At 25.9% G+C, this 25550-nt stretch overlaps 6 protein-coding genes across 6 annotated transcripts; all 6 read left to right on the forward strand.

The window, feature by feature from the left end:
• Window positions 1–1478: 1478 nt before the first annotated feature.
• On the forward strand, window positions 1479–4230 carry LOC145935246 (uncharacterized). The gene is made up of 6 exons (XM_083036391.1): window positions 1479–1577; window positions 2365–3176; window positions 3434–3533; window positions 3669–3776; window positions 3902–4057; window positions 4147–4230. The coding sequence occupies exons 2-6, from the start codon at window positions 2392–2394 to the stop codon at window positions 4195–4197; spliced, it is 1200 nt and encodes a 399-aa protein (XP_082892517.1). The 5' UTR covers window positions 1479–1577; window positions 2365–2391; the 3' UTR covers window positions 4198–4230.
• Window positions 4231–7271: 3041 nt separating this feature from the next.
• LOC145935469 (uncharacterized) lies at window positions 7272–9090 on the forward strand. Its single transcript, XM_083036857.1, has 5 exons — window positions 7272–8053; window positions 8294–8393; window positions 8529–8636; window positions 8762–8917; window positions 9007–9090. The coding sequence occupies exons 1-5, from the start codon at window positions 7272–7274 to the stop codon at window positions 9055–9057; spliced, it is 1197 nt and encodes a 398-aa protein (XP_082892983.1). The 3' UTR covers window positions 9058–9090.
• Window positions 9091–12131: 3041 nt separating this feature from the next.
• On the forward strand, window positions 12132–13917 carry LOC145935424 (uncharacterized). The gene is made up of 5 exons (XM_083036761.1): window positions 12132–12913; window positions 13154–13253; window positions 13389–13496; window positions 13622–13777; window positions 13867–13917. Exons 1-5 carry the CDS (start codon window positions 12132–12134, stop codon window positions 13915–13917), a joined length of 1197 nt encoding a protein of 398 aa, XP_082892887.1.
• Window positions 13918–14909: 992 nt separating this feature from the next.
• Window positions 14910–17469, forward strand: LOC145935036 (uncharacterized). Its single transcript, XM_083036030.1, has 7 exons — window positions 14910–15017; window positions 15379–16202; window positions 16475–16574; window positions 16732–16839; window positions 17008–17163; window positions 17262–17347; window positions 17455–17469. Exons 2-6 carry the CDS (start codon window positions 15418–15420, stop codon window positions 17310–17312), a joined length of 1200 nt encoding a protein of 399 aa, XP_082892156.1. The 5' UTR covers window positions 14910–15017; window positions 15379–15417; the 3' UTR covers window positions 17313–17347; window positions 17455–17469.
• Window positions 17470–18422: 953 nt separating this feature from the next.
• LOC145935120 (uncharacterized) lies at window positions 18423–21061 on the forward strand. The gene is made up of 6 exons (XM_083036222.1): window positions 18423–18450; window positions 18803–19620; window positions 19888–19987; window positions 20180–20287; window positions 20723–20878; window positions 20971–21061. The coding sequence occupies exons 2-6, from the start codon at window positions 18836–18838 to the stop codon at window positions 21019–21021; spliced, it is 1200 nt and encodes a 399-aa protein (XP_082892348.1). The 5' UTR covers window positions 18423–18450; window positions 18803–18835; the 3' UTR covers window positions 21022–21061.
• A 1538-nt stretch (window positions 21062–22599) lies between these two features.
• LOC145935422 (uncharacterized) lies at window positions 22600–24824 on the forward strand. The gene is made up of 5 exons (XM_083036759.1): window positions 22600–23375; window positions 23570–23669; window positions 23814–23918; window positions 24530–24685; window positions 24774–24824. Exons 1-5 carry the CDS (start codon window positions 22600–22602, stop codon window positions 24822–24824), a joined length of 1188 nt encoding a protein of 395 aa, XP_082892885.1.
• Window positions 24825–25550: the final 726 nt, after the last annotated feature.

The raw sequence follows: 25550 nt of genomic DNA on the forward strand, positions 1-25550 counted from the left end.
TTCACGGCGTGTAGCTTGCGCACATAACAAAAATCTTTCGCAATCATCAAATAATCAAGACATTCGCAAAACTATTAACATAATTATTTTTTATTATTTTATTAGACTTTTTTATACTTTTATATTATTATCTTTTATTATTTTATTATTATATTTTTATTATTCTTGAACTATAAATCTTATAAAAAATTTTATAAAAGTAATGCATGTTAACGAAATGTAAAAGTATAGAAGAAACAAAAAAAAATAAAAAATATTTATCTAATCTATAATTTTATTCATTCTATAATAGTAATATAATAAAAGTCTTTTTAGATTATTATTTGTCGAAATGTGTATTTATTGTGAGAAATTATTAACATAATTATTTCTTGTTATACTTGAACAATAAGTTGTCAAATCATCATTAATTTAATATACCTATTAACAGAAATTAGAAAAAAAAGACATGTAAATTTAATTAGAATAATAAATGGATCAGAGAAACTTTTAATTTTGATATAAGAGAGAGAGTACCTATATATGTTATCTTCTAAATATATTATAAAATATTTTTTCATCAAACTTCAGTTTATCATCAACGATTTTGTTAGAAGGATGTTTTATTATCATATATGCATCCGGTGAAATAGTGCAATATATATACAGTGTTCTTATGCAATTGTTAGATACAATAAACATATTATTCTTTTATTTTCAGATTAGATTCCAATTTATGAGTTTCTCAAAAGTTACAGAATTGATTTGTTATCCACGGATATCTGAAGCTATTTCTAAATACTTATCACTGTTGTACATTCAATCGAAATCTAATGACGAATAAATCCATCACAGATATCATAGTTTTCCATCAATAATGCGCACGTCAAATATCGTCAAATACTGCGTCTGTTCTTTGCATTTTATGGATTTCTGTAACGATTAATGACGTGCAATAAGATAATGACTGATATGTAGCTTACTTATTGTTAGTGCTAAATAATGAATATCATAATTGTATTCAGCCCTAAGCTAAATGACATTGAATAGAATACATCAATACATGTTGTCTTTCATTATTACGATATTTACATTTTATAGTTGCTCGCACAAAAAGGGTCATTCCACAATAGGTTGCAAATGCCTTCGTTGCCAGTTGACAATTGCGGATTGACCAATCAGCTGACAAGTAGCTTTGCTCTGAGAGGGCATTTGCAACCTATTGTGGAATGACCCTAAAAGTCCTTTAAAATCATGTCTGAGAAATCTGCTGAATTATTAACGATAATTATTTCTGGTACGCTTGGACAAGCGTCAAAGGCAACAAAGGGAATATTGCTGGTTGTCGTAGAACAGTATAATATATTAATGGAAAACTAGAGAACGCATAAATTCAACGGGGAAATAATAAAAGGGAATAATATATAATTAACAAATCACTTAAAGTCTGTACTGTATTATTACTGACAAAATGCTATACATAAAAAGAAACGTGTGACAGAGGTGAATGTAAAGATCCACACATAAATTTTCTTTATATCTCACTCACTAAAAGCAGTTGTTTGTTCCGGTTTCGAGTGAGAGAGTACATATTTTTGGTAATATTAACTAATAAAATTCTTAGTTTTTGAGAAACATTTACTTTAAATAAAACATTATTAATATATATATATATATATATATATATATATATATGTATATATATATATATATATATATACAGGGTGTCCGGTGGTTCGCGTTTCACTTGTCGTGGGCAGATTCCTGGGATCATTTGGAGACGATTTTTCCTCAGCGAAAATGTCGAGAGAGGTCATCATTTTTTGCATGTTCCCAATTTTTGTCATCATGTATCTTTGTAACTAAGCCTTAAATTAAAATTCTATTAAAGTAAACTCTATCTGAAATTAACTGAAGAATGTGATTTTGTTAATATTTTATTTCCACAAGGCTTAGTTTGTGAAAAACCCTTTATTTTCAATCGCTTATAATTCGAAAATTATTGGTGCCTCGACATTTTCGCTGAGGAAAAATCGTCTCCACCTTGTATATAAAAGTTGAGAAAATCAGTCTGTCGATAACACTAATTGTAAATCATGAATTGAGTAAATATTGCTAAATTAAAGTTGAATTAGTTATTAAAATTAAAGAAATATATTTTTAAGTCAGTAATAATAAAATCTTAAAAATTTAAAAATAATTTAAAAATAAATATTTAAGAATAAGTTTAAAAAATATGTTTAAGTATAAATTGCGGAAAAATAAATTATTAGAATCAATAAGAATTATAGGACAATTCTATCATACTTCATTATTTGATATTATCGTTTTAATTATTTGGCTTTTATACATATTCCGTTTTATAGTATGATCCCTATTTTCCAGAAAAGCGATATTGTACATCAATAACACATGGATTTTCAAAGCGTGAATCTTTTAAACGCTTGGCTTAATAAACTGTCAGGTAATCTATTACCAATGACTGCTGACGGTTCATCATTTCCTATGGTATGGAGAATATATGGCGCTTTAATTTGGTTGCTCGAAATAGTTCAAATGTGTGTTTTAATTCCTGGTTGCATAATTATGCCGAAAGAAAGAGTTCTGAAAGACGGTCTGATTGGTATTGCGATTACCATGGAAGTAGTTTTCACAGTCGTTAGAATTCATTCGCGTAAGGCATTAGCGCAACAATTGATTCAGAAACTGAATAATATCATGCACGTGAAAGACGAAATAATGAGAAACACGGTGATGGCGACATTGAAATCGATAGAGATTCCTCTCAAATTTTATTGGATGTCTGGCATGGCATCTTTAATCATGTGGTTTATCGTACCATTTACATTAATTTTTAAAAAAAATTCCTTTGTGTACATGGATTATAGAATGCCAATCGTATTATCCAAGGAGCCATTCTCGACCGGTATTTTTCTATTGGGAAGTCTCATTGTTATGCTCAGCAGCATGTATATTTTTACTAAGAAAGTCAGTGTGGATAGCTACGTAATAAATATGATATTGTTGATCACTGCACAATATAAATACATCGCGTTGAAACTCTCCATGATATTTCAAGACGAAAGATTGCAGAATAATTACAGCAATTTTAATGAAAAGAAACATTGTTCTGAAATAAATTTCTGCGCGGAAAAAGAGGTTAAATCTATATGTCATCATCATAACGCAGTTCTTCAGTAAGAATATTTGCAAACATTATTAGTAGAAATAAGCAGAAATTTTGTATATATCAAAGACTTCATTTTATATATACATCAATTTAATCTGCAAATTTAAAGTTCTAAATTAGGTTTTAAATTAATTAGAAAAACGCAATAATGTCATTAAATTATAAATAAGTTTAATACAAAATACTTTATGACAATTTGCATGTATAATATTATTTAATTAATAAAACAATTTATAATAGAATAATTATATATTCTGTTTTAAGCGTGACATTAATGCTAAGAGAATTGTTAGCTATAAGTCTCAGTATAATATATCTAAACAGTGTTTTCCGGTTCTGCTGCATTGCTATTATGGTGATCTCAGTGAGTATAAATTTTCAATATTAATTATTATAAAAAAATATTTCTCAATATGTATAATGCCATTTTACGTTATAAATCATTATCAATTATAGTCTATTAACTTTTATAATTTTTCATTTCTTTATGTAATTTCAGATACCTTCAAGTAATTTGAACGAAAAAGCCGTATTTATTATGTACGCTTCCGGTGGAGTAGTGCAGCTGTACATACTGTGTTCTTGTGTGCAACAATTATTAGATGCGGTAAGTTTTGATGTAAGATAAATTCTTATATGAAATTTACATACAAAAGAGCATTTAATCGAAAAGTTGTAATTAATAAAAATACATTATTATATGTAGATTATTATTTTTTCTCTAAAATTTAGAGCACTGAAATAACGGATCAAGCATTTCACAACGAGTGGTATCGATATGGAACATCCATAAAACGGATGTTTATATTTATGATGATGGCTAATAATTTAGAACTTAAGCTCTCAACATTTGAGAGATACAATTTATCTCTGTCTTCATTCATGACAGTAAGTTTATAAAATAAGTTGCTTTTTGTGTTCTAATCTTTTTGTTAGTATTTTAAAATATGTTTGTATATTTTCAAATAATATTTTAGATTTTAAATCAATCATATTCAATTGCACTTATACTATCACGAACTAATTGAAAAATGATCAGCTCTGTGTAAACTTTATAAACAGTAAGTATATGATAGAAAGTGTCTATTATAAAAAGAAAATATATGTAAAAGTTAAAGGTATTTCAGATTAATTTTACGTTCTTCTAAAATGTATGGCAATTGTTTCAGAATAAAAACGATATGTAAAAAACTTAATACATTGGAAGTAGTATAAAAATTATAAAGTGTAAATGACATTACTAGTAAAATATATAGATTTTATTGTGATAGAAACAATAATAAATATTCTATAAGCAATAAAAATTCAAACAATTTATTCCTTTTCTAAAAAAGATATGTAAAGTCGATACTCGCATATCGAAGTTTATTGTTGTCGCTTTTCTGCGATGCTCATTGACTGTCAAGATTCGTGTTGTGCGTTATATACAGAATCATAGCATCGAGAGGCTGTCATCGCGAGGGTTAGCAATTTGACTGTTCAAAATAAAATTAAATATAAAATAATAATATTTTAAGTTTTAAATAATATGTTACAATACTTTAAACTCGATTAATATTTTTGACAGTTATCAGCTGATTTCTGTCAAAAAATATTAATCGTGGATAAAGTATTATAACATATTATTTCAAACATATTATTTTATTTTATTTTATTTTGAACAAACTGTTAAACTACTAATCCTCGCGATGACAGCCTCTTGATGCTACGAATACAACGCACAATGCGAATCGAAACAGTCAATCAGCATCGCGGAAAAAATGCAACAATACTTGCGAGAATGGACTTTTTTAGAAAGAGATGTTATAATATTTTAAATTTGACTAATATTTTTGACAATTATCAGCTGATTTTTGTCAAAAAATATTAATCGCGAATAAGATATTATAATATATTATTTAAAACATTATTATTTAAATATTTTCAACATATTATATACACCTCCACTACTGTTATAGAAAAATATTATAAAATAAACAATTTCTTACTCACCGATACATACAATAGCGGAGTTGTAGTACACAGCACACATTGATCTGAAAACAAAATATTCAAATTATGTATATACTTTACATATATTTTGACAAAGATCAGCTGATTAAAACGTTAATTTGTTAATTAATTTTTAAAATAATAATATGTTATAAAAATTAAAATAATAATGTTTTAAATAATATGTTATAATACTTTAAACTCAATTAATATTTTTGACAGTTATTAGCTGATTTCTGTCAAAAAATATTAATCGAGAATAAGATATTATAATATATTATTTACAACGTATTACTATTTTAATTTTTTAACATATTATTATTTTAAAATTTAATTAGCAAATTAACGCTTTAATCAGTTAATTTCTGTGAAAAAATATTAATCGAGTTTAAATAAACTTTATATTATTTTTTGAAAAACATCATTTTTTTAACATAAAACCGAAGAATGGCGCGCGCTTATATTGTTCTATTATAACATAAAACAAAATTTGCAACAATATATTTTTATAATTTGAATCTTAAGTAATGTGATTATAGAGATTTTTAAGTAATAACTATTACTTTTAATGTCCAAAAACATTTTGTCTTAAATATTTCTGAAAATTTATTATTAGAAAATTGCCAAATAATAATTAACCAAATGTAACAACTTATGTTTAAGAATTAGCCTGCGAAATATGAAAGGTGAATAGTTAATAATTTATATCAAAATAATTTATATCAGACATTATATAGACATCTATATATAAAAACAGATTATAATCTATTAAAATACTTTGTCCTATAGAATATTCTAGATTAATACCAAGTCGATACAACACACAATGAACAATAGTTTTTAGCGTTTCTGAAACTTTCACTATTTTACTATTTTGTAAGGCTTTCAGCTATGATTTTTATTACCTTATCGACAAGTAATAATCATAAGCAAGTTTATAGTTCATTTCTGTATTGAAAAATGTAGTATAATTTTCTATGACAGATAAATTACACAATAATCGCGAATTATTATTTTTTCACAAATTTTTTTATACCATTACATTTAGTATACAAAGTTTTCTTAACTTACGAAATGTTCAAAGTCCTAATGTTGACACAAATAATTTATTGACATTCAAGTAGTAATTATAAAGCAATTGTCGGTCATTAAAATTATAAAAGCTTATTTCTGTTTTGTGTATATTGCCACATAATGATGGCGTAATAATAGTGCACTGATGAAAAACAAGAGAAAGTTCGGAAAAATAAGAAATTGTTGAACATATAGCGATAACATTCAAATACTATTTGTCGTGCCTTACTTGTGCTTCTCGACAGAAAGAATGTAAACGTCGACAGAGAAACGTGAAACGTAGAAGTAAGTGCATATATTTATATAATTTATCATATATTTTCATTTTATCAAATTATAGCTTTATAATATTTTATTTTATTTTATATGTGTGAATTATTTACTGCGCCATTATAATTGCTATAATATACATATAAATATATAACAATGGTAATTAAAAAATTATTATTTATTAATTTTTGAAAAATCTGATTGCATTATCATAAAGTACATTAAATATAATAAAAAACTTTTATATTTTAAACATTTTTTCATATCCTTTATCGTTTCGGCGAGATTCGCTCAAAAATATGAAAACTATTTTAAACAGATGATTCAGTCTTTTAAGAACACAAAATTAAGATAAATAAAAAAATATGTATTTTTTATTTTGACTCAGATTACAACATATGCAAAACTTATCAAAATCGAAGAAGGACATTTTACTCTTCTTTTTCTGTATCATTGACTGAATAAATATTGCTAAATTAAAGTTGAATAAGTTAATAAAATTAAAGAAGTGCAATTTAAGTCATTATCATTTTCGAATCTTAAAAATTTGAAAAAATAAACGTAAGAATAAATTTAAATAAATTTATTCAATTAAATAAATTGTTTCAGTATGATTTGCACAAAAATTAATTATTAAAATCAATAGAACAGTTCTATCAAACTTTATTATTTGACTATTTTATTTTGATTGTTCTTTCACACATTCCGTTTTATAGGATAATTCCAATTTGCCAGAAAAGTTATATCAATAGTACATCGATAATACATGGATTTTCAAAGCGTGAATCCTTTAAACATTTGGCTTAATAAGCTGTCAGGTAATCTGTTACCAATGACTGCTAACGGTTCATCATTTCCTATGGTATGGAGAATATATGGTGCTTTAATTTGGTTGCTCGAAATAATTCAAATGTGTATTTTAATTCCCGGTTGCATAATTATGCCAAAAGAGAAAGCTCTGAAAGACGGTCTAATTGGTATTGCAATTACCATGGAAGTGGTCTTCACAGTCGTGCGAATTCATTCGCGTAAAGTATTAATACAACAAATAATTCAAAAACTGAATAATATCATGTGCGTAAAAAACGAAATAATGAAAAACATGGTGATGACGACATTGAAATCGATGGAGACTCCTCTCAAATTTTATTGGATAGTCGGCATAATCTCACTAATCATATGGTTTACCGTACCGTTTGCATTAATTTTTAAAAAAAATTCCTTCGTGTACATGGATTACAGAATGCCGATCGTGTTATCGAAAGAGTCATTCTCGACTGGTATTTTTCTATTGGGAAGTCTCATTGTCATGCTCAGCAGCATGTACATCTTTACGAAGAAAGTCAGTGTGGATAGCTACATAATAAATATTATATTGTTCATCACGGCACAATATAAATACATCGCGTTGAAACTCTCCATGACATTTCAAGACAACAGAGTGCAGAATAATTACAATTCTAATGAAAAGAAACATAGTCCTGAAATAAATTTCTACGCGGAAAAGGAGATCAAATCTTTATGTCACCATCATAACGCAGTTCTTCAGTAAGATTATTTGCCAAAAATCATTAGTAAAAACAGTAGAAATTTTGTATATATCAAAGACTTTTTATTTTACATACGTTATTTTAGTCTGCAAATTTAAAATTTAAATTGATTAGAAGAACGCAATGATGTCATTAAATTATAAATAAGTTTAATATAAAATACTTTATGGCATTTTCCCTATATATAATATTATTTACTCTTAATAAAATAATTTATAATATTTATATATTCTTTTAGCATCACGTTAATTCTAAGAGAGTTGTTAGCTTCAAGTCTCAGTATAATATATCTAAACAGCGTTTTCCGGTTCTGCTGCATTGCTATTATGGTGATCTCAGTGAGTATAAATTTCTAATACTAATTATTCTAAAAAAATACTTCCTAATACGTATAATGCTATTTTACATTATAAATAATTATTAATTATTGTCTATCAATTTTCATAATTTTTCATTTCTTTATGTAATTTCAGATACCTTCAAGTAATTTGAACGAAAAAGCCGTATTTATTATGTACGCTTCCGGTGGAGTAGTGCAGCTGTACATACTGTGTTCTTGTGTGCAACAATTATTAGATGCGGTAAGTTTTGATGTAAGATAAATTCTTATATGAAATTTACATACAAAAGAGCATTTAATCGAAAAGTTGTAATTAATAAAAATACATTATTATATGTAGATTATTATTTTTTCTCTAAAATTTAGAGCACTGAAATAACGGATCAAGCATTTCACAACGAGTGGTATCGATATGGAACATCCATAAAACGGATGTTTATATTTATGATGATGGCTAATAATTTAGAACTTAAGCTCTCAACATTTGAGAGATACAATTTATCTCTGTCTTCATTCATGACAGTAAGTTTATAAAATAAGTTGCTTTTTGTGTTCTAATCTTTTTGTTAGTATTTTAAAATATGTTTGTATATTTTCAAATAATATTTTAGATTTTAAATCAATCATATTCAATTGCACTTATACTATCACGAACTAATTGAAAAATGATCAGCTCTGTGTAAACTTTATAAACAGTAAGTATATGATAGAAAGTGTCTATTATAAAAAGAAAATATATGTAAAAGTTAAAGGTATTTCAGATTAATTTTACGTTCTTCTAAAATGTATGGCAATTGTTTCAGAATAAAAACGATATGTAAAAAACTTAATACATTGGAAGTAGTATAAAAATTATAAAGTGTAAATGACATTACTAGTAAAATATATAGATTTTATTGTGATAGAAACAATAATAAATATTCTATAAGCAATAAAAATTCAAACAATTTATTCCTTTTCTAAAAAAGATATGTAAAGTCGATACTCGCATATCGAAGTTTATTGTTGTCGCTTTTCTGCGATGCTCATTGACTGTCAAGATTCGTGTTGTGCGTTATATACAGAATCATAGCATCGAGAGGCTGTCATCGCGAGGGTTAGCAATTTGACTGTTCAAAATAAAATTAAATATAAAATAATAATATTTTAAGTTTTAAATAATATGTTACAATACTTTAAACTCGATTAATATTTTTGACAGTTATCAGCTGATTTCTGTCAAAAAATATTAATCGTGGATAAAGTATTATAACATATTATTTCAAACATATTATTTTATTTTATTTTATTTTGAACAAACTGTTAAACTACTAATCCTCGCGATGACAGCCTCTTGATGCTACGAATACAACGCACAATGCGAATCGAAACAGTCAATCAGCATCGCGGAAAAAATGCAACAATACTTGCGAGAATGGACTTTTTTAGAAAGAGATGTTATAATATTTTAAATTTGACTAATATTTTTGACAATTATCAGCTGATTTTTGTCAAAAAATATTAATCGCGAATAAGATATTATAATATATTATTTAAAACATTATTATTTAAATATTTTCAACATATTATATACACCTCCACTACTGTTATAGAAAAATATTATAAAATAAACAATTTCTTACTCACCGATACATACAATAGCGGAGTTGTAGTACACAGCACACATTGATCTGAAAACAAAATATTCAAATTATGTATATACTTTACATATATTTTGACAAAGATCAGCTGATTAAAACGTTAATTTGTTAATTAATTTTTAAAATAATAATATGTTATAAAAATTAAAATAATAATGTTTTAAATAATATGTTATAATACTTTAAACTCAATTAATATTTTTGACAGTTATTAGCTGATTTCTGTCAAAAAATATTAATCGAGAATAAGATATTATAATATATTATTTACAACGTATTACTATTTTAATTTTTTAACATATTATTATTTTAAAATTTAATTAGCAAATTAACGCTTTAATCAGTTAATTTCTGTGAAAAAATATTAATCGAGTTTAAATAAACTTTATATTATTTTTTGAAAAACATCATTTTTTTAACATAAAACCGAAGAATGGCGCGCGCTTATATTGTTCTATTATAACATAAAACAAAATTTGCAACAATATATTTTTATAATTTGAATCTTAAGTAATGTGATTATAGAGATTTTTAAGTAATAACTATTACTTTTAATGTCCAAAAACATTTTGTCTTAAATATTTCTGAAAATTTATTATTAGAAAATTGCCAAATAATAATTAACCAAATGTAACAACTTATGTTTAAGAATTAGCCTGCGAAATATGAAAGGTGAATAGTTAATAATTTATATCAAAATAATTTATATCAGACATTATATAGACATCTATATATAAAAACAGATTATAATCTATTAAAATACTTTGTCCTATAGAATATTCTAGATTAATACCAAGTCGATACAACACACAATGAACAATAGTTTTTAGCGTTTCTGAAACTTTCACTATTTTACTATTTTGTAAGGCTTTCAGCTATGATTTTTATTACCTTATCGACAAGTAATAATCATAAGCAAGTTTATAGTTCATTTCTGTATTGAAAAATGTAGTATAATTTTCTATGACAGATAAATTACACAATAATCGCGAATTATTATTTTTTCACAAATTTTTTTATACCATTACATTTAGTATACAAAGTTTTCTTAACTTACGAAATGTTCAAAGTCCTAATGTTGACACAAATAATTTATTGACATTCAAGTAGTAATTATAAAGCAATTGTCGGTCATTAAAATTATAAAAGCTTATTTCTGTTTTGTGTATATTGCCACATAATGATGGCGTAATAATAGTGCACTGATGAAAAACAAGAGAAAGTTCGGAAAAATAAGAAATTGTTGAACATATAGCGATAACATTCAAATACTATTTGTCGTGCCTTACTTGTGCTTCTCGACAGAAAGAATGTAAACGTCGACAGAGAAACGTGAAACGTAGAAGTAAGTGCATATATTTATATAATTTATCATATATTTTCATTTTATCAAATTATAGCTTTATAATATTTTATTTTATTTTATATGTGTGAATTATTTACTGCGCCATTATAATTGCTATAATATACATATAAATATATAACAATGGTAATTAAAAAATTATTATTTATTAATTTTTGAAAAATCTGATTGCATTATCATAAAGTACATTAAATATAATAAAAAACTTTTATATTTTAAACATTTTTTCATATCCTTTATCGTTTCGGCGAGATTCGCTCAAAAATATGAAAACTATTTTAAACAGATGATTCAGTCTTTTAAGAACACAAAATTAAGATAAATAAAAAAATATGTATTTTTTATTTTGACTCAGATTACAACATATGCAAAACTTATCAAAATCGAAGAAGGACATTTTACTCTTCTTTTTCTGTATCATTGACTGAATAAATATTGCTAAATTAAAGTTGAATAAGTTAATAAAATTAAAGAAGTGCAATTTAAGTCATTATCATTTTCGAATCTTAAAAATTTGAAAAAATAAACGTAAGAATAAATTTAAATAAATTTATTCAATTAAATAAATTGTTTCAGTATGATTTGCACAAAAATTAATTATTAAAATCAATAGAACAGTTCTATCAAACTTTATTATTTGACTATTTTATTTTGATTGTTCTTTCACACATTCCGTTTTATAGGATAATTCCAATTTGCCAGAAAAGTTATATCAATAGTACATCGATAATACATGGATTTTCAAAGCGTGAATCCTTTAAACATTTGGCTTAATAAGCTGTCAGGTAATCTGTTACCAATGACTGCTAACGGTTCATCATTTCCTATGGTATGGAGAATATATGGTGCTTTAATTTGGTTGCTCGAAATAATTCAAATGTGTATTTTAATTCCCGGTTGCATAATTATGCCAAAAGAGAAAGCTCTGAAAGACGGTCTAATTGGTATTGCAATTACCATGGAAGTGGTCTTCACAGTCGTGCGAATTCATTCGCGTAAAGTATTAATACAACAAATAATTCAAAAACTGAATAATATCATGTGCGTAAAAAACGAAATAATGAAAAACATGGTGATGACGACATTGAAATCGATGGAGACTCCTCTCAAATTTTATTGGATAGTCGGCATAATCTCACTAATCATATGGTTTACCGTACCGTTTGCATTAATTTTTAAAAAAAATTCCTTCGTGTACATGGATTACAGAATGCCGATCGTGTTATCGAAAGAGTCATTCTCGACTGGTATTTTTCTATTGGGAAGTCTCATTGTCATGCTCAGCAGCATGTACATCTTTACGAAGAAAGTCAGTGTGGATAGCTACATAATAAATATTATATTGTTCATCACGGCACAATATAAATACATCGCGTTGAAACTCTCCATGACATTTCAAGACAACAGAGTGCAGAATAATTACAATTCTAATGAAAAGAAACATAGTCCTGAAATAAATTTCTACGCGGAAAAGGAGATCAAATCTTTATGTCACCATCATAACGCAGTTCTTCAGTAAGATTATTTGCCAAAAATCATTAGTAAAAACAGTAGAAATTTTGTATATATCAAAGACTTTTTATTTTACATACGTTATTTTAGTCTGCAAATTTAAAATTTAAATTGATTAGAAGAACGCAATGATGTCATTAAATTATAAATAAGTTTAATATAAAATACTTTATGGCATTTTCCCTATATATAATATTATTTACTCTTAATAAAATAATTTATAATATTTATATATTCTTTTAGCATCACGTTAATTCTAAGAGAGTTGTTAGCTTCAAGTCTCAGTATAATATATCTAAACAGCGTTTTCCGGCTCTGCTGCATTGCTATTATGGTGATCTCAGTGAGTATAAATTTCTAATACTAATTATTCTAAAAAAATACTTCCTAATACGTATAATGCTATTTTACATTATAAATAATTATTAATTATTGTCTATCAATTTTCATAATTTTTTATTTCTTTATGTAATTTCAGATACCTTCAAGTAATTTGAACGAAAAAGCCGTATTTATTATGTACGCTTCCGGTGGAGTAGTGCAGCTGTACATACTGTGTTCTTGTGTGCAACAATTATTAGATGCGGTAAGTTTTGATGTAAGATAAATTCTTATATGAAATTTACATACAAAAGAGCATTTAATCGAAAAGTTGTAATTAATAAAAATACATTATTATATGTAGATTATTATTTTTTCTCTAAAATTTAGAGCACTGAAATAACGGATCAAGCATTTCACAACGAATGGTATCGATATGGAACATCCATAAAACGGACGTTTATATTTATGATGATGGCTAATAATTTAGAACTTAAGCTCTCAACATTTGAGAGATACAATTTATCTCTGTCTTCATTCATGACAGTAAGTTTATAAAATAAGTTGCTTTTTGTGTTCTAATCTTTTTGTTAGTATTTTAAAATATGTTTGTATATTTTCAAATAATATTTTAGATTTTAAATCAATCATATTCAATTGCACTTATACTATCACGAACTAATTGAAAAATAATCAGCTCTGTGTAAACTTTATAAACAGTAAGTATATGATTTTCTATTATAATGTAATAGTATATGTCAAAGTTAAAGTATTTAAGATTAATTTTACATTTTTAAATTTTAAAAGAATATGTAGAAAATATATAATACATTGAAACTTGTAATTAAATCACAAAGTGTAAGTAAGAGTATTAGTAAAATACATAGATATATTACTGTGATAAAAATTCTATAAATAATAAAAATTTTTAATTGCTTATTACAACATATAACAAAATTTGCAATGTATTCTTATATTTTTAATTTTAAATAATGATTATATATTTTTAATTAATAACTTTCTATTATTTTTAATGTGCAAAAACGTAAAACGTCAGAAATACTTCTGAAAATTTATTATTAGTAGAATGTCAAATAATAATTAACTAAATGTAATAACTTACGTTAAAAATTAGCTTACAAAATATGAATGGAGAATCGTTAATAATTTATATCAAAATAATTTATATCTAACAGACATCTTAATACATAAAGTCGGATTAACCTACTGAAATACTTCGTCTTATTGTTAGCATATTTTAGATTAATGCAAAGTCGATACAACACACTGTAGACAATATTAAGTTTTCAACGTTTCTTCGATTTTGCTATTCTGCGAAGATCGCTGAGCCGTATAAGATAATTATTACTTTATCAAGTAGTAATAATTACAAGCATGTCTGGTCACGTTTATTTCTATATTGGATATAGTACAGTTTTCTGCTATTGATAGTCATCTATATATTCGCGAATATTTCTTCTCCAATTCGTTCATATTCATACGTTTATATTCACTTAGTGCACAAAGTCTTATAAGATATTCAAAGACCTTTATGGTGATATTAAAGCAATTATTAATCATTAAAATGGTAAAAGCATCTTTCTGTTTTGTGCATATATTGTCGCGTAATGATAGCGTATAGTGCATTGATCAAAAAGTGAGAAATTCAAGGAGAATAATAAACTGTTCAGAAGATATAGAGATAACATTCAAACGTTTGCTCTGCTCTGCTTGTTCTTTTCGGCAGAGAGTAGTGTAAACATCGATTGAAACGTTAAACATAAAAGTAAGTGCATATTTTTTGTATAAGTTGTTCATTTATTTTTATTTAAAATATAATAATCCTTTTGCAAAACAAATGTTATAAAAATTGAAATTAAAAGTCATATTTTTCTTTACCTATTTATTAAAATTTTATAGAGAATAAGTATTCCTAATTTATTAATTTCACGAACGTGTTAATCTTAAATATATCATTAAAATGATATAGGTATATACATTACATTAACATATGACACAAACGAAATGTTATAGAATGTTCACATTTACAGTTCCGCTTAATACACACATAATAAAAATGTGTAATCACGAAAAAGTAGAATCAACTGATCAAAGCTTCAATTATTATGCCTTTTGTCTTTTCACAGAAAAGATTTATTAGTTACAAAGAACAATATCGAACACTCATGGACGTACAAAAGGTGAATTCTTTAAATGTTCTATTAAACATGGTCTCAGGTAATTTGTTACCATTGACTGCTGACAATTCGTCATTTCCCATATTCTGGAAAGTATACAGCTCTCTAGTGTGGTTGCTTGAAATAGTTCAAATATGTGTGCTAATTCCTGGATGCATTCATGTGCCGAAAGAAAAGGCTTTAAAAGACGGTCTAATTGGTATTGTGATCACAATGGAAGTGATCTTCCTGGTCGTACAAATTCACGCACGTAAAGAATTGGTGCAGCAATTGATACAAAAATTGAATAATATCTTGTGCGTGGATGATGATATTTTGAGAAACATAGTAATGAATACGATAAAGCCGATAGAGATTCCCGTTAAATTTTACTGGACAGCTGGCGTGATGTCTATAATTATATGGAGTAGTGTACCATTTACGACAATCTTTCAAAAAAATACCTTTTCTTACGTGGATTATAGAATGCCGGTCGTGTTTTCCAAAGAGCCATTCTCAACCAATATTTTTGTGTTGGGGAGTTTTGTCGTAATGACCAGCAGCATGTATATTTTTACAAAGAAAGTCGGTGTGGACAGCTACATGATAAATATGATACTGTTATTAACGGCACAATATAAATACATCGCTTCAAAACTTTCAATGATATTTTGCGATAGAATTCCGCAGATTAATTGCAATAGTTCTAATCAAAACAAGCGTTATTCTGAAACAAATTTTAATGCGGAAGAGCAGATGAAATCTTTATGTCGGCATCATCACGCGGTTCTTCAGTAAGTTTTTTAGAAAATTATCAGTATAATCATATATTCTTTTATCAAAATCTTTTGATTTAATCTTATAAATCTTTTAATAACGTTTTTTAACTAGTAAGTATAATGTGCATTTGAATTATTAAATTTTATAAATAAGGTAAAGAAATGTTTTCTTGTGTGTGTAATATTCAATTAGATAAACTTATTATTATAATTGACAATTAATATAATATTTTAATTTTATTTGTTAATATAATATGTATGATAGTATTTTATGAGTTTTGTTTCAGTGTAACATTATTGTTAAGAAAACTGCTATCTTTGAATTTTAGTCTAATATATATTATCAGCGTTTTTCGCTTTTGCTGCATCGCTATTATGGTGGTTTCAGTAAGTAATAATTTTTTACATTAGTTAATCTCTAGAAATAATATGCTTGTTAGATATGGCTAGGCAATATAATGCAATATAGTGCATCTTATCGCAAATTATCAATTATAGTATATCACCGTTCTTGATGATTCTTCGTGTCTTCCTGAAACTTCAGATACCATCAACCACTTTATTGGAAGCGTTCTTAATCGTTATGTACGCGTCGGGTGGAGTAGTACAGCTGTACATAATGTGTTCTTGTGTGCAACAACTATTAGATGCGGTAAATTTAGTAATGCATACTTTCACACATAGATATTAAATATAAGACAAAATAAATATAGAAATGTGGGTATTAAATTAATAAAGAAATGTTATTATATATGCATGTGTTATTTTTTTTTAGTGTATTAATTTAGAGTATTAAAATTTTTTTTTATTTTTAATTTAGAGTATTAAAATAACGGAACAAGCATTTCACGAGGAATGGTATCAATTTGGATCTTCTATAAAACGGACATTCATGTTTATGATAATGGCTAATAATTTAGAGCTTAAACTTTCAACATTTGAAAAATACAATTTGTCTCTACCCTCATTCATGATGGTGAGTTTTTATGTATCTTATATATTCTAAAATATTCTATTAGCATTTTAACTTTCTTTATTTTAAATGTTTTTCGGTTTTTGAGTAATGTTTTCTAGATCTTAAATCAATCATATTCCATCGCGCTTTTATTACTAAAAACTAATTGAAAAATGGATGGATGATTATATAGATAATATACACAGTAAGTATATATCTCACTAAAAAAACAAACAAAATAATAATATATAAAAATATATAGTAACTTTTTGAAATCAACTTTCATTGTTCTAAAATTTGTAATTCTTTCAGTAAAGATAGTATTAAATGTACAATAAAATAGACAATTAATAAATGTAAGTAAAAATGCTAGTATAAAACATAGATTTCACTGTGTGACACAGAGAATTGAGAAATACATATATAATAAACTCTAACTGTTTATGACAATATTGAATTTACAATAGAGTCTATTCTTGAATCTTATCTTACATTAAATAATAATTATACCTACATTTTTATTTAATAACAATTATTTTTAATATATAAAAAAACAAAATATTTGTCTCTTGTTATGCTTCTGAAAATCATTAGTAAAATATCAAATATAAATTAATTATTTATAATAACTTACTTAAAGATGAGCTTGCAATATATGAAGATGTAATTAAAAACATATTCTATATATGAATTTACTAAAATACTCAGTAGTATGCCATGTCAATAAAAAGTTTTCTCGTGATACGTTAGACATTAGTATGTAGTAAGCTGTATGGATTTGCCGGATTGAAAGTCCGTGAAGGTCGCAGGCATATACCATAAGATAATCATAGCCTTATAGAAACGTGACAATCAAATAAATTTATAGTTATATTTGGCTTTATTGAATCCAGAACATTTTTCTGCAATAAATCGTTCTTTACCATCACATTTATGCTTTTTTTCTTTTTTATATTTGTACACTAATGTACAAAGTCTTCCTGACTAATCATATATTCAGAGAATTGCGATCTGACTTTTTATGATTTATCACGCACATACTCGAGCAATAATAATATAGCAAATATCGACATGTCTCTACAGAGATATTTAAAATGAAAAAAGCGTATTTTATATTTTATGTATATTGTCGCATAATGATAGAGCATATAGTGTATTGAAAAATGGAAAGGAAGAATTTGCGAGAGAAATAATAAATTGTTCAGATTATAGCAATAATTTTTGAATAGTCTTGAAAAGTCTTAGAAAGTCTTGATTAAACACTTTGACAGAAAGGAGCCTGAGTATCGATAGAAACATAAAGCAAAGGTAAATGTATTATATACTATATGTATATGTATATATACATATATACAGTTGTCTATATATTTTTATTTAAAATATATAAATTCTAAAAGAATTTTTTTGGAACGAGTGTGTTATGATCAAAATTAGCTGTCTTTCTCTTTATTTTTTAAAACTTAAAATTTTTAAAATATATTATTAATTCAACTTCATTAATTGTGAGTTAGATGATTTTAAATACATTAGAATATACATAGAGGTACAAATAAAAAATCGTTAATATATTTTAATATGGAGTAAAAATATATAATCATGAAAAAATAGAAGCGATCTGGTCGAAGTCTCAATTATAATTATTATACTTTCCGTTTTATAGAATAAACTTAGCGCAAAGGACGACATCAAATTTATGGATATCCAAAGAGTTAATTTTTTAAATGTTCGTTTGAACAAAATCTCAGGTAACCTATTACCAATGACTGTTGGCAATTCATCGTTTCCCGTATTATGGAAAATATACAGCATTTTAGTATGGTTGCTTGAAATAGTTCAAACATGTATAACAATTCCCGGGTGCATGTTTGTGCCGAAAGAAAAAGCTCTGAAAGATGGTTTGGTCGCTATTGTAGTTACAATAGAAGTGGTCTTCCTGGTCGTACAAATTCACACGCGTAGGAAACTGGTGCAGCAATTGATCCAGAAATTAAATGACATTTTACGCGTAGAAGACGAAATGATTAAAAGTACGGTAATAGCGACGCTGAAACCGATGAAGATTCCACTTAGGTTTTACTGGATGGCCGGCTTGGTATCTATAATTATATGGAGTGGCGTACCATTTATGTTAGTCTTTCAAAGAGATACTTTTTTCTACGTGGATTATAGAATGCCAATTGCTTACACCAAAGAACCATTTTCGACCAGTATTTTTGTGTTGGGAAGTTTTGTCATAATGACCAGCAGCATGTATATTTTTACAAAGAAAGTTAGTGTGGATAGCTACATGATAAATCTGATATTATTAATAACGGCACAATATAAATATATTGCTATAAAACTCTCTATGATATTTCACGATGGAGTTCTGCAGATTAATGATAATGATAGTTCTAATAAAAAAAAGTATTTTAAAACACATTTTAATGCAGAAGAACAGATGAAATCTTTATGTCGGCATCATCGCGCTGTTTTTCGGTAAATTTATTAACTGAAAATTTAATGTTAGTAGAATCAGAGACCTTTCGAAAAAGGTTTTTATTTAATATAAATCTTTTTACGTGACATTTTTTAATTAGTAACAAAAATGCACTTAAATAATTAAATTGCAAAAATTAAATTTGAAATGTTTTATTGTATAACATTCAATTAAATAAATTTATTATTTTAACATTTAATATAATATTTTAATTTTAATTTTAATTTTGAACATAATTTAATAATATTTTATAAATTTTGTTTTAGCATAACGTTAATGTTGAGAAAACTGCTATCTTTGAATTTTAGTTTAATATATATTATTAGCGTTCTTCGGTTTTGCGGTATCGCTATCATGCTAATTTCAGTAAGTAAAAAATAATTTTTTTAAATCAATTAATATTTAGAGTGTATTTTTTTGGCGATATAAAAATAAATTATATATAATAATAATATGTAATATAATATATACATATAGATGTATCTCATCGCAAAATATTATCAATTATAATAAATCACTTATCATATCATAATTTTTTGTGTTTTCTTGAAATTTTAGATACCATCAACGACTTTATTAGAAGGTTCCTTGATTGCTATGTACGCATCTGGAGGAATAGTGCAGCTCTATATAATATGTTCTTGTGTACAACAACTATTAGATGCGGTAAATTTAGTTATATAATTAAATAATATATACTCTTATATACATATACATAAATTAAATACAAAGCAGTATAAATTGAATAATGTGAGAAATCAAAAATGTATTATTATGCATAGATTAGATAGAGAGAAAAGTACATTATTATGCATTGTTATTATATGTTATACATGAAACAGTTCAGTGATAAGAACAGTTGCCCAGAAAGATTCAATTCTCGATTCAATCACTTGCATCTCAGATATTTTTCTAATCCGCAAATATCGTTTTCTAGCGATTATTTATTAGGCTGAAAAATATGCAAATGCTTTACACAGTTAAGTTAGTGCCATTGATATGTAAATAATTGCTACGAGTGTATGCAGGCTTGCAACCCTTCATTACATATACCTCAGTTTATTACTTGAACTACATATTACTATCTTCTTTGTAATTTAGAGTATTGAAATAACGGATCAAGCATTCCATCAGGAGTGGTATCGATTGAGACCTTCCATAAAACGAGCATTCTTGTTTATGATATCAGCTAATAATTTAGAGCTTAAACTTTCAACATTTGAAAAATATAATTTGTCTTTGCCGTCATTCATGGTGGTGAGTTTATATATATATATTTCGTATTCTAATATATATATATTCTATTAGCATTTTCAAACATTTATTTAAGTTTTCGAATAATATTCTAGATTTTAAATCAATCATACTCTATTGCACTTCTGTTATTGAAAACCAGTTAAAAAGTGATGAGAGCATTATTATGCAGTTTTACATACATAGTAAGTATAAAGCTTAATGAACAAGAAATGAATAGAAATAAATTTATAATGTTTAAGATAAATTTTTATCTTGCTATAGTTAATAATTTTTATATTAAAAATTATTATTAAGTAATACACAATGTAGGATAGATAATTAAAAAATTTAAATGTAAGTATATGTTAATATAATAGTATATATGCTAGTATAGTATGAATTCTGTTATAACAGAAAAGCAATAAAAACTGTGTTTTTTTAGGATAACATGAGAAATAAATTTTATAATTATACATATATATAGTATTTTTTTTATATATGTATATATGCATATCTTATATAACAGTTATATATTTTTCATTGATAACAGTGTTGTTTATAATGTGTAAAAGATGTTGAAGTTTTATCTTTTTAAATACCTACTTCCAAAAATTTATCATTATTTAAAATCATTATATAAAAAATTATTATTATTAGAAACTCAAATAATAATAATTAAAATGATATTAAAAATAATAACTTACGTTAATAATCAGCTTGTGCTATATACCTATAAAGATAGGATCTTTAAATATTTTATAAATTATCCTAATAAATAATTCTTTTTTTTTTGTAATAATATATTCAGATTAGTTCGAAATTCTTCTATCATTATAGCATGTGTCAGACAGCAGTAAATTTAGAGCGTTTCTCGGATTTTGCAGTACTGACAATAAAAGAGGGTCAGTACAGCCTAAGATAATTGCTTCTTTATACTACGTTGATAATTACAGGCAAACTTATAGTCGCGTTAAAACCAGTTTTCTTCAATTCAAATTGTCGTTAACTATCATAACATTTGTTGTTTCACGAGAACTCCCTTATATTCGCGTACATAGTATATATACGACGTCTATCAGCTATTCATAATGTTGTAATTATTAATGATTCATCTATGCACTCGATAAATGAACATAGAGCAAATGTCCCTTAATTACAAGGAATGGAGCATATTTCCAATTCTGTAGACTGCTGTATGAATGTTTAATATATTAATAAAAGACAGGAAGAATTTACAAACACACTAATAAATTCAAGATATATCAGTAACTTTTACATATTGGTAAATATGTCCTACATATTCTTACGGTCAGAGAAGAGCGTGGATGTCGCTAGAAACGTGAGACAAAAGTAAGTGCACATCCAATGTCTGTATATTTTTAAGAATATAATGCTAAAAGTGACTCTGTTATAGAACAAGTGTATTAATGACAATTAAAACTAAATAAATTTTCAAAGTTTATTTTTTTAAATTTAAAAAGAGACATTGAATTTGATTAATTACAAGTATGTTGGCTTTAAATATTACTGAAATGATATATGTACCCAAATTTAATATGAATAAAATTTTTAAAAGCAGCTATAATTAATATATGTATATATATTAGCATTAGAGTCTTATTTAGCACATAATAAAATTGCACACTTACAAAAGAATAGAATCGATCAATCAAACTACGTTTATATTATGTCCTTCTCTTCCAGAACAATACTTATTTACCGCGAAAGGCGACATCGAACTCATGGATTTCCAAAAGATGAATCCCTTAAATGTCTGGCTAAATCTGTTATCAGGCAATTTATTACCTATGACTGCCAATTCGTCGTTTCCGATACTTTGGAAGATATACAGCGTGTTTGTGTGGTTACTCGAATTCACATATACGGGTGCATTAATATCCGGTTGTTTTTGCGTATCAATAGAAAAAGCATTGAATGATGGTGTACTCAGTCTAATAGTTGCCTTAGAAGGAATCTTCATGGTTGCACGAATTCACGTGCAAAGAGAATTGATACAACAATTGATACAGAAACTTAACAATATTCTACACGTTGAAGACGAAGTCATGAAAAGAATCATCGCAACAAATTTAAAGCCTATGGAAATCCCATTCAGACTTTATCTGGCAGGTGGTTCGTTATCTGTTTTTCTGTTTTGCTGTATATCTCTCCCGTTAGCTGTCGAAAAGGATATTTTCTTTTACGAAGATTACAAGATACCGGTCACCTATTCCAAGGAGCCATTCTCCACTGATATCTTCTTACTGGGCAGTATAATATTATTGATCAGCAACATGTATGTTTTTTTTAAAAAGGTCGGTGTGGACGTGTATATGACATATCTGGTAGCATTGATAACGGCACAGTATCAATACATTGCTTTTAAACTTGTATCGATATTTCAAGACAGTGATCATCGGCAATATACTGGCAATTCTCGAGAAAATCATCTTAAGACAGATTTTTTCGCGGAGAAAGAAATCAGAAGCTTATGTCGACATCACAATTCTGTTACACAGTAAATACATTTCTTAAACATTATTAGTAAAATTGCAAATTCTTCGAAGAATTTTCGTTCAAAGCGCTCATATATTTTAATTCTCTCACACAAGTATATTATATAATACATTTTTAAAGCACAGTATTATAATTTACTATATTTTTATTTTTATGCAATATTTTACGAATACAAATTATGCTTTTCTGTTTCAGCATAACGTTAATGCTGAAAAAATTATTATCTTTAAATTTCTCGTTAATATACATAAACAATGTTTTTCGATTTTGTTTTCTTGGTATCATGTTAACTAAGGTAAGACTAAAAGTTTTTGATATCAATTATTTTATAAATGCTATCTCAGTTTTGCAGATGCAATGACGTAATAAATACTATGAAATTATTCTCGCAAATTATCATCAGTTATAGTATAGCAACGATGTCTTCGTGAAACTTTAGATATCAACTTCTCTCCTGGAAGGATTCATGGTCTTTATGTATGGAACCGGCGCAATGTTGCAATTTTACATATTATGTTCTTGCGTTCAAAAATTAGTGGAAGCGGTAAAGTTTGTTGTAACATATATTATTTTATCTTATATATTATTTCAGACCAGAAAATAATTTTTAAATTGAAGAAAATTTTATACTTTTCTTTGAATTACCTGTTTTTAATAAAGATTACAATCAAATAAATCAATCTTTATAATTGCTCTCAAGTTTCAAGTTATACACAGAGAGAATTTTCTCTTATAGAATTTACCCTGAAAATTATGATAATCGTGGGACAATATGATATGGAAAGAATTTTATGAGAATTTCTCTGATTAATATTTATCACAATAAAAAAAATAATTCTATTACAATAAAATATAAAATATGTTTGATGAATTTGACTATGCAGTTTAGTAAAATTAATCAAATATGTTTTATATTTTATTGTAATAGATATTATTATTTTTATTGTGATAAATATTAATCAGAGAAATTCTCATAAAATTCTTTCTATACCATATTATTCCACGATTACCATAATTTTCAGGGTAAATTCTAAGAGAAAATTCTCTCAGTATATAAACAAAGTCACATGAACATATAAAGTCACATGAACATAAAGATTAAACTGAAAATGTCTTATAATTAAAAATTATATAGTGCATTATTATTCTGTATAGAGTATGGAAATAACGGATAAAGCATTCCATGAAGATTGGTACCGATTAAACATATCTATAAAACGTACATTCATGTTGATGATAATAGCTAGTAATTTAGAGCTAAAACTTTCAACATTTGAAAAATTTAATCTATCTTTGCCGTCATTTATGGCTGTAAGATTTCTTTTTACTATGTAATTAATAATTTTTATTAGCATTTTAAGATAATTTTGACAATTTTATAATTTTTTAATAATTTTAGGTTTTAAATCAATCATATTCTATCGCCCTTCTATTGTTAAGGATGAAATGAAAGAAGAAAGCGATGCTGCGCATGCTGTAATATGGTAACTATAATTGCTACAATTGTTATAAATGTATAATATTGGAGAAACTTTTATTTTCTTTTAAAAAAATTTGCAATTGTTATTTCAGTAAAGATATAGTAACAAATAATAATCAATATTATTAGAAAAATATTATATACAAGTTATAAATTGAAATTAATGATTACATAAATAAACTAATAAAGAAGTCTACTAATGCCATTATACGTGAGCGAAGTATAAAAAATAATATTCTGTCTATATAGTGCAGTATAAAATGCAGAATTTATTTAAACAAGTATCTTAATGTAATGTAATATTTTAAATTAGCTAAATAAAATTATGTCACAATTTTATAAAAATATTAATTTCTAGTTTCCCATCTAATATTGTAAAAAAAAACAATTTAAAGTATTTTGTCGCTCTTATATACTTTTATATATGCACACACACACATATTATTGTTGGAATTATTTAATTTTCACATATAAATAAATTTCTAAAGAAATGTAAACTCGGTTTTTTCTTATATAGTTTACCAAAAAAATTTCTTATTAAAGAAATATAGCAACGTGGTAACACTGCATGGAAGAAGATAATCCATTTTAAGAACATATTTTTATAATGTATCAAAATTGAGTTGCTGCATTTAGGAATATATAAAGTTGTCACAGAATATTTCACAGAATAATATTGACATGTTCAGTGGATTG

The sequence above is a fragment of the Prenolepis imparis genome, unplaced genomic scaffold, assembly GCF_030444845.1.
Source record: "Prenolepis imparis isolate NDT839.2.m4 unplaced genomic scaffold, iyPreImpa1.0 SCAF_4, whole genome shotgun sequence".
Taxonomy (NCBI): domain Eukaryota; kingdom Metazoa; phylum Arthropoda; class Insecta; order Hymenoptera; family Formicidae; genus Prenolepis; species Prenolepis imparis.

What these genes read in the sequence shown, in the direction of transcription:
- LOC145935469 (XM_083036857.1), top strand. Translation starts at nt 7,272, where the DNA reads ATGGATTTTCAAAGCGTGAATCCTTTAAACATTTGGCTTAATAAGCTG. An exon ending in TTGCTATTATGGTGATCTCA is followed by an intron (nt 8,394 to 8,528) that starts GTGAGTATAAAT and finishes ATGTAATTTCAG; the next exon opens with ATACCTTCAAGTAATTTGAA. An exon ending in TGCAACAATTATTAGATGCG is followed by an intron (nt 8,637 to 8,761) that starts GTAAGTTTTGAT and finishes TCTAAAATTTAG; the next exon opens with AGCACTGAAATAACGGATCA.
- LOC145935246 (XM_083036391.1), top strand. Translation starts at nt 2,392, where the DNA reads ATGGATTTTCAAAGCGTGAATCTTTTAAACGCTTGGCTTAATAAACTG. An exon ending in CATCATAACGCAGTTCTTCA is followed by an intron (nt 3,177 to 3,433) that starts GTAAGAATATTT and finishes TTCTGTTTTAAG; the next exon opens with CGTGACATTAATGCTAAGAG. An exon ending in TTGCTATTATGGTGATCTCA is followed by an intron (nt 3,534 to 3,668) that starts GTGAGTATAAAT and finishes ATGTAATTTCAG; the next exon opens with ATACCTTCAAGTAATTTGAA.
- LOC145935422 (XM_083036759.1), top strand. Translation starts at nt 22,600, where the DNA reads ATGGATTTCCAAAAGATGAATCCCTTAAATGTCTGGCTAAATCTGTTA. An exon ending in CATCACAATTCTGTTACACA is followed by an intron (nt 23,376 to 23,569) that starts GTAAATACATTT and finishes TTTCTGTTTCAG; the next exon opens with CATAACGTTAATGCTGAAAA. An exon ending in TTGGTATCATGTTAACTAAG is followed by an intron (nt 23,670 to 23,813) that starts GTAAGACTAAAA and finishes GTGAAACTTTAG; the next exon opens with ATATCAACTTCTCTCCTGGA.
- LOC145935424 (XM_083036761.1), top strand. Translation starts at nt 12,132, where the DNA reads ATGGATTTTCAAAGCGTGAATCCTTTAAACATTTGGCTTAATAAGCTG. An exon ending in TTGCTATTATGGTGATCTCA is followed by an intron (nt 13,254 to 13,388) that starts GTGAGTATAAAT and finishes ATGTAATTTCAG; the next exon opens with ATACCTTCAAGTAATTTGAA. An exon ending in TGCAACAATTATTAGATGCG is followed by an intron (nt 13,497 to 13,621) that starts GTAAGTTTTGAT and finishes TCTAAAATTTAG; the next exon opens with AGCACTGAAATAACGGATCA.
- LOC145935120 (XM_083036222.1), top strand. Translation starts at nt 18,836, where the DNA reads ATGGATATCCAAAGAGTTAATTTTTTAAATGTTCGTTTGAACAAAATC. An exon ending in TCGCTATCATGCTAATTTCA is followed by an intron (nt 19,988 to 20,179) that starts GTAAGTAAAAAA and finishes TTGAAATTTTAG; the next exon opens with ATACCATCAACGACTTTATT. An exon ending in CTTTGCCGTCATTCATGGTG is followed by an intron (nt 20,879 to 20,970) that starts GTGAGTTTATAT and finishes ATAATATTCTAG; the next exon opens with ATTTTAAATCAATCATACTC.
- LOC145935036 (XM_083036030.1), top strand. Translation starts at nt 15,418, where the DNA reads ATGGACGTACAAAAGGTGAATTCTTTAAATGTTCTATTAAACATGGTC. An exon ending in TCGCTATTATGGTGGTTTCA is followed by an intron (nt 16,575 to 16,731) that starts GTAAGTAATAAT and finishes CTGAAACTTCAG; the next exon opens with ATACCATCAACCACTTTATT. An exon ending in TGCAACAACTATTAGATGCG is followed by an intron (nt 16,840 to 17,007) that starts GTAAATTTAGTA and finishes TTTTTAATTTAG; the next exon opens with AGTATTAAAATAACGGAACA.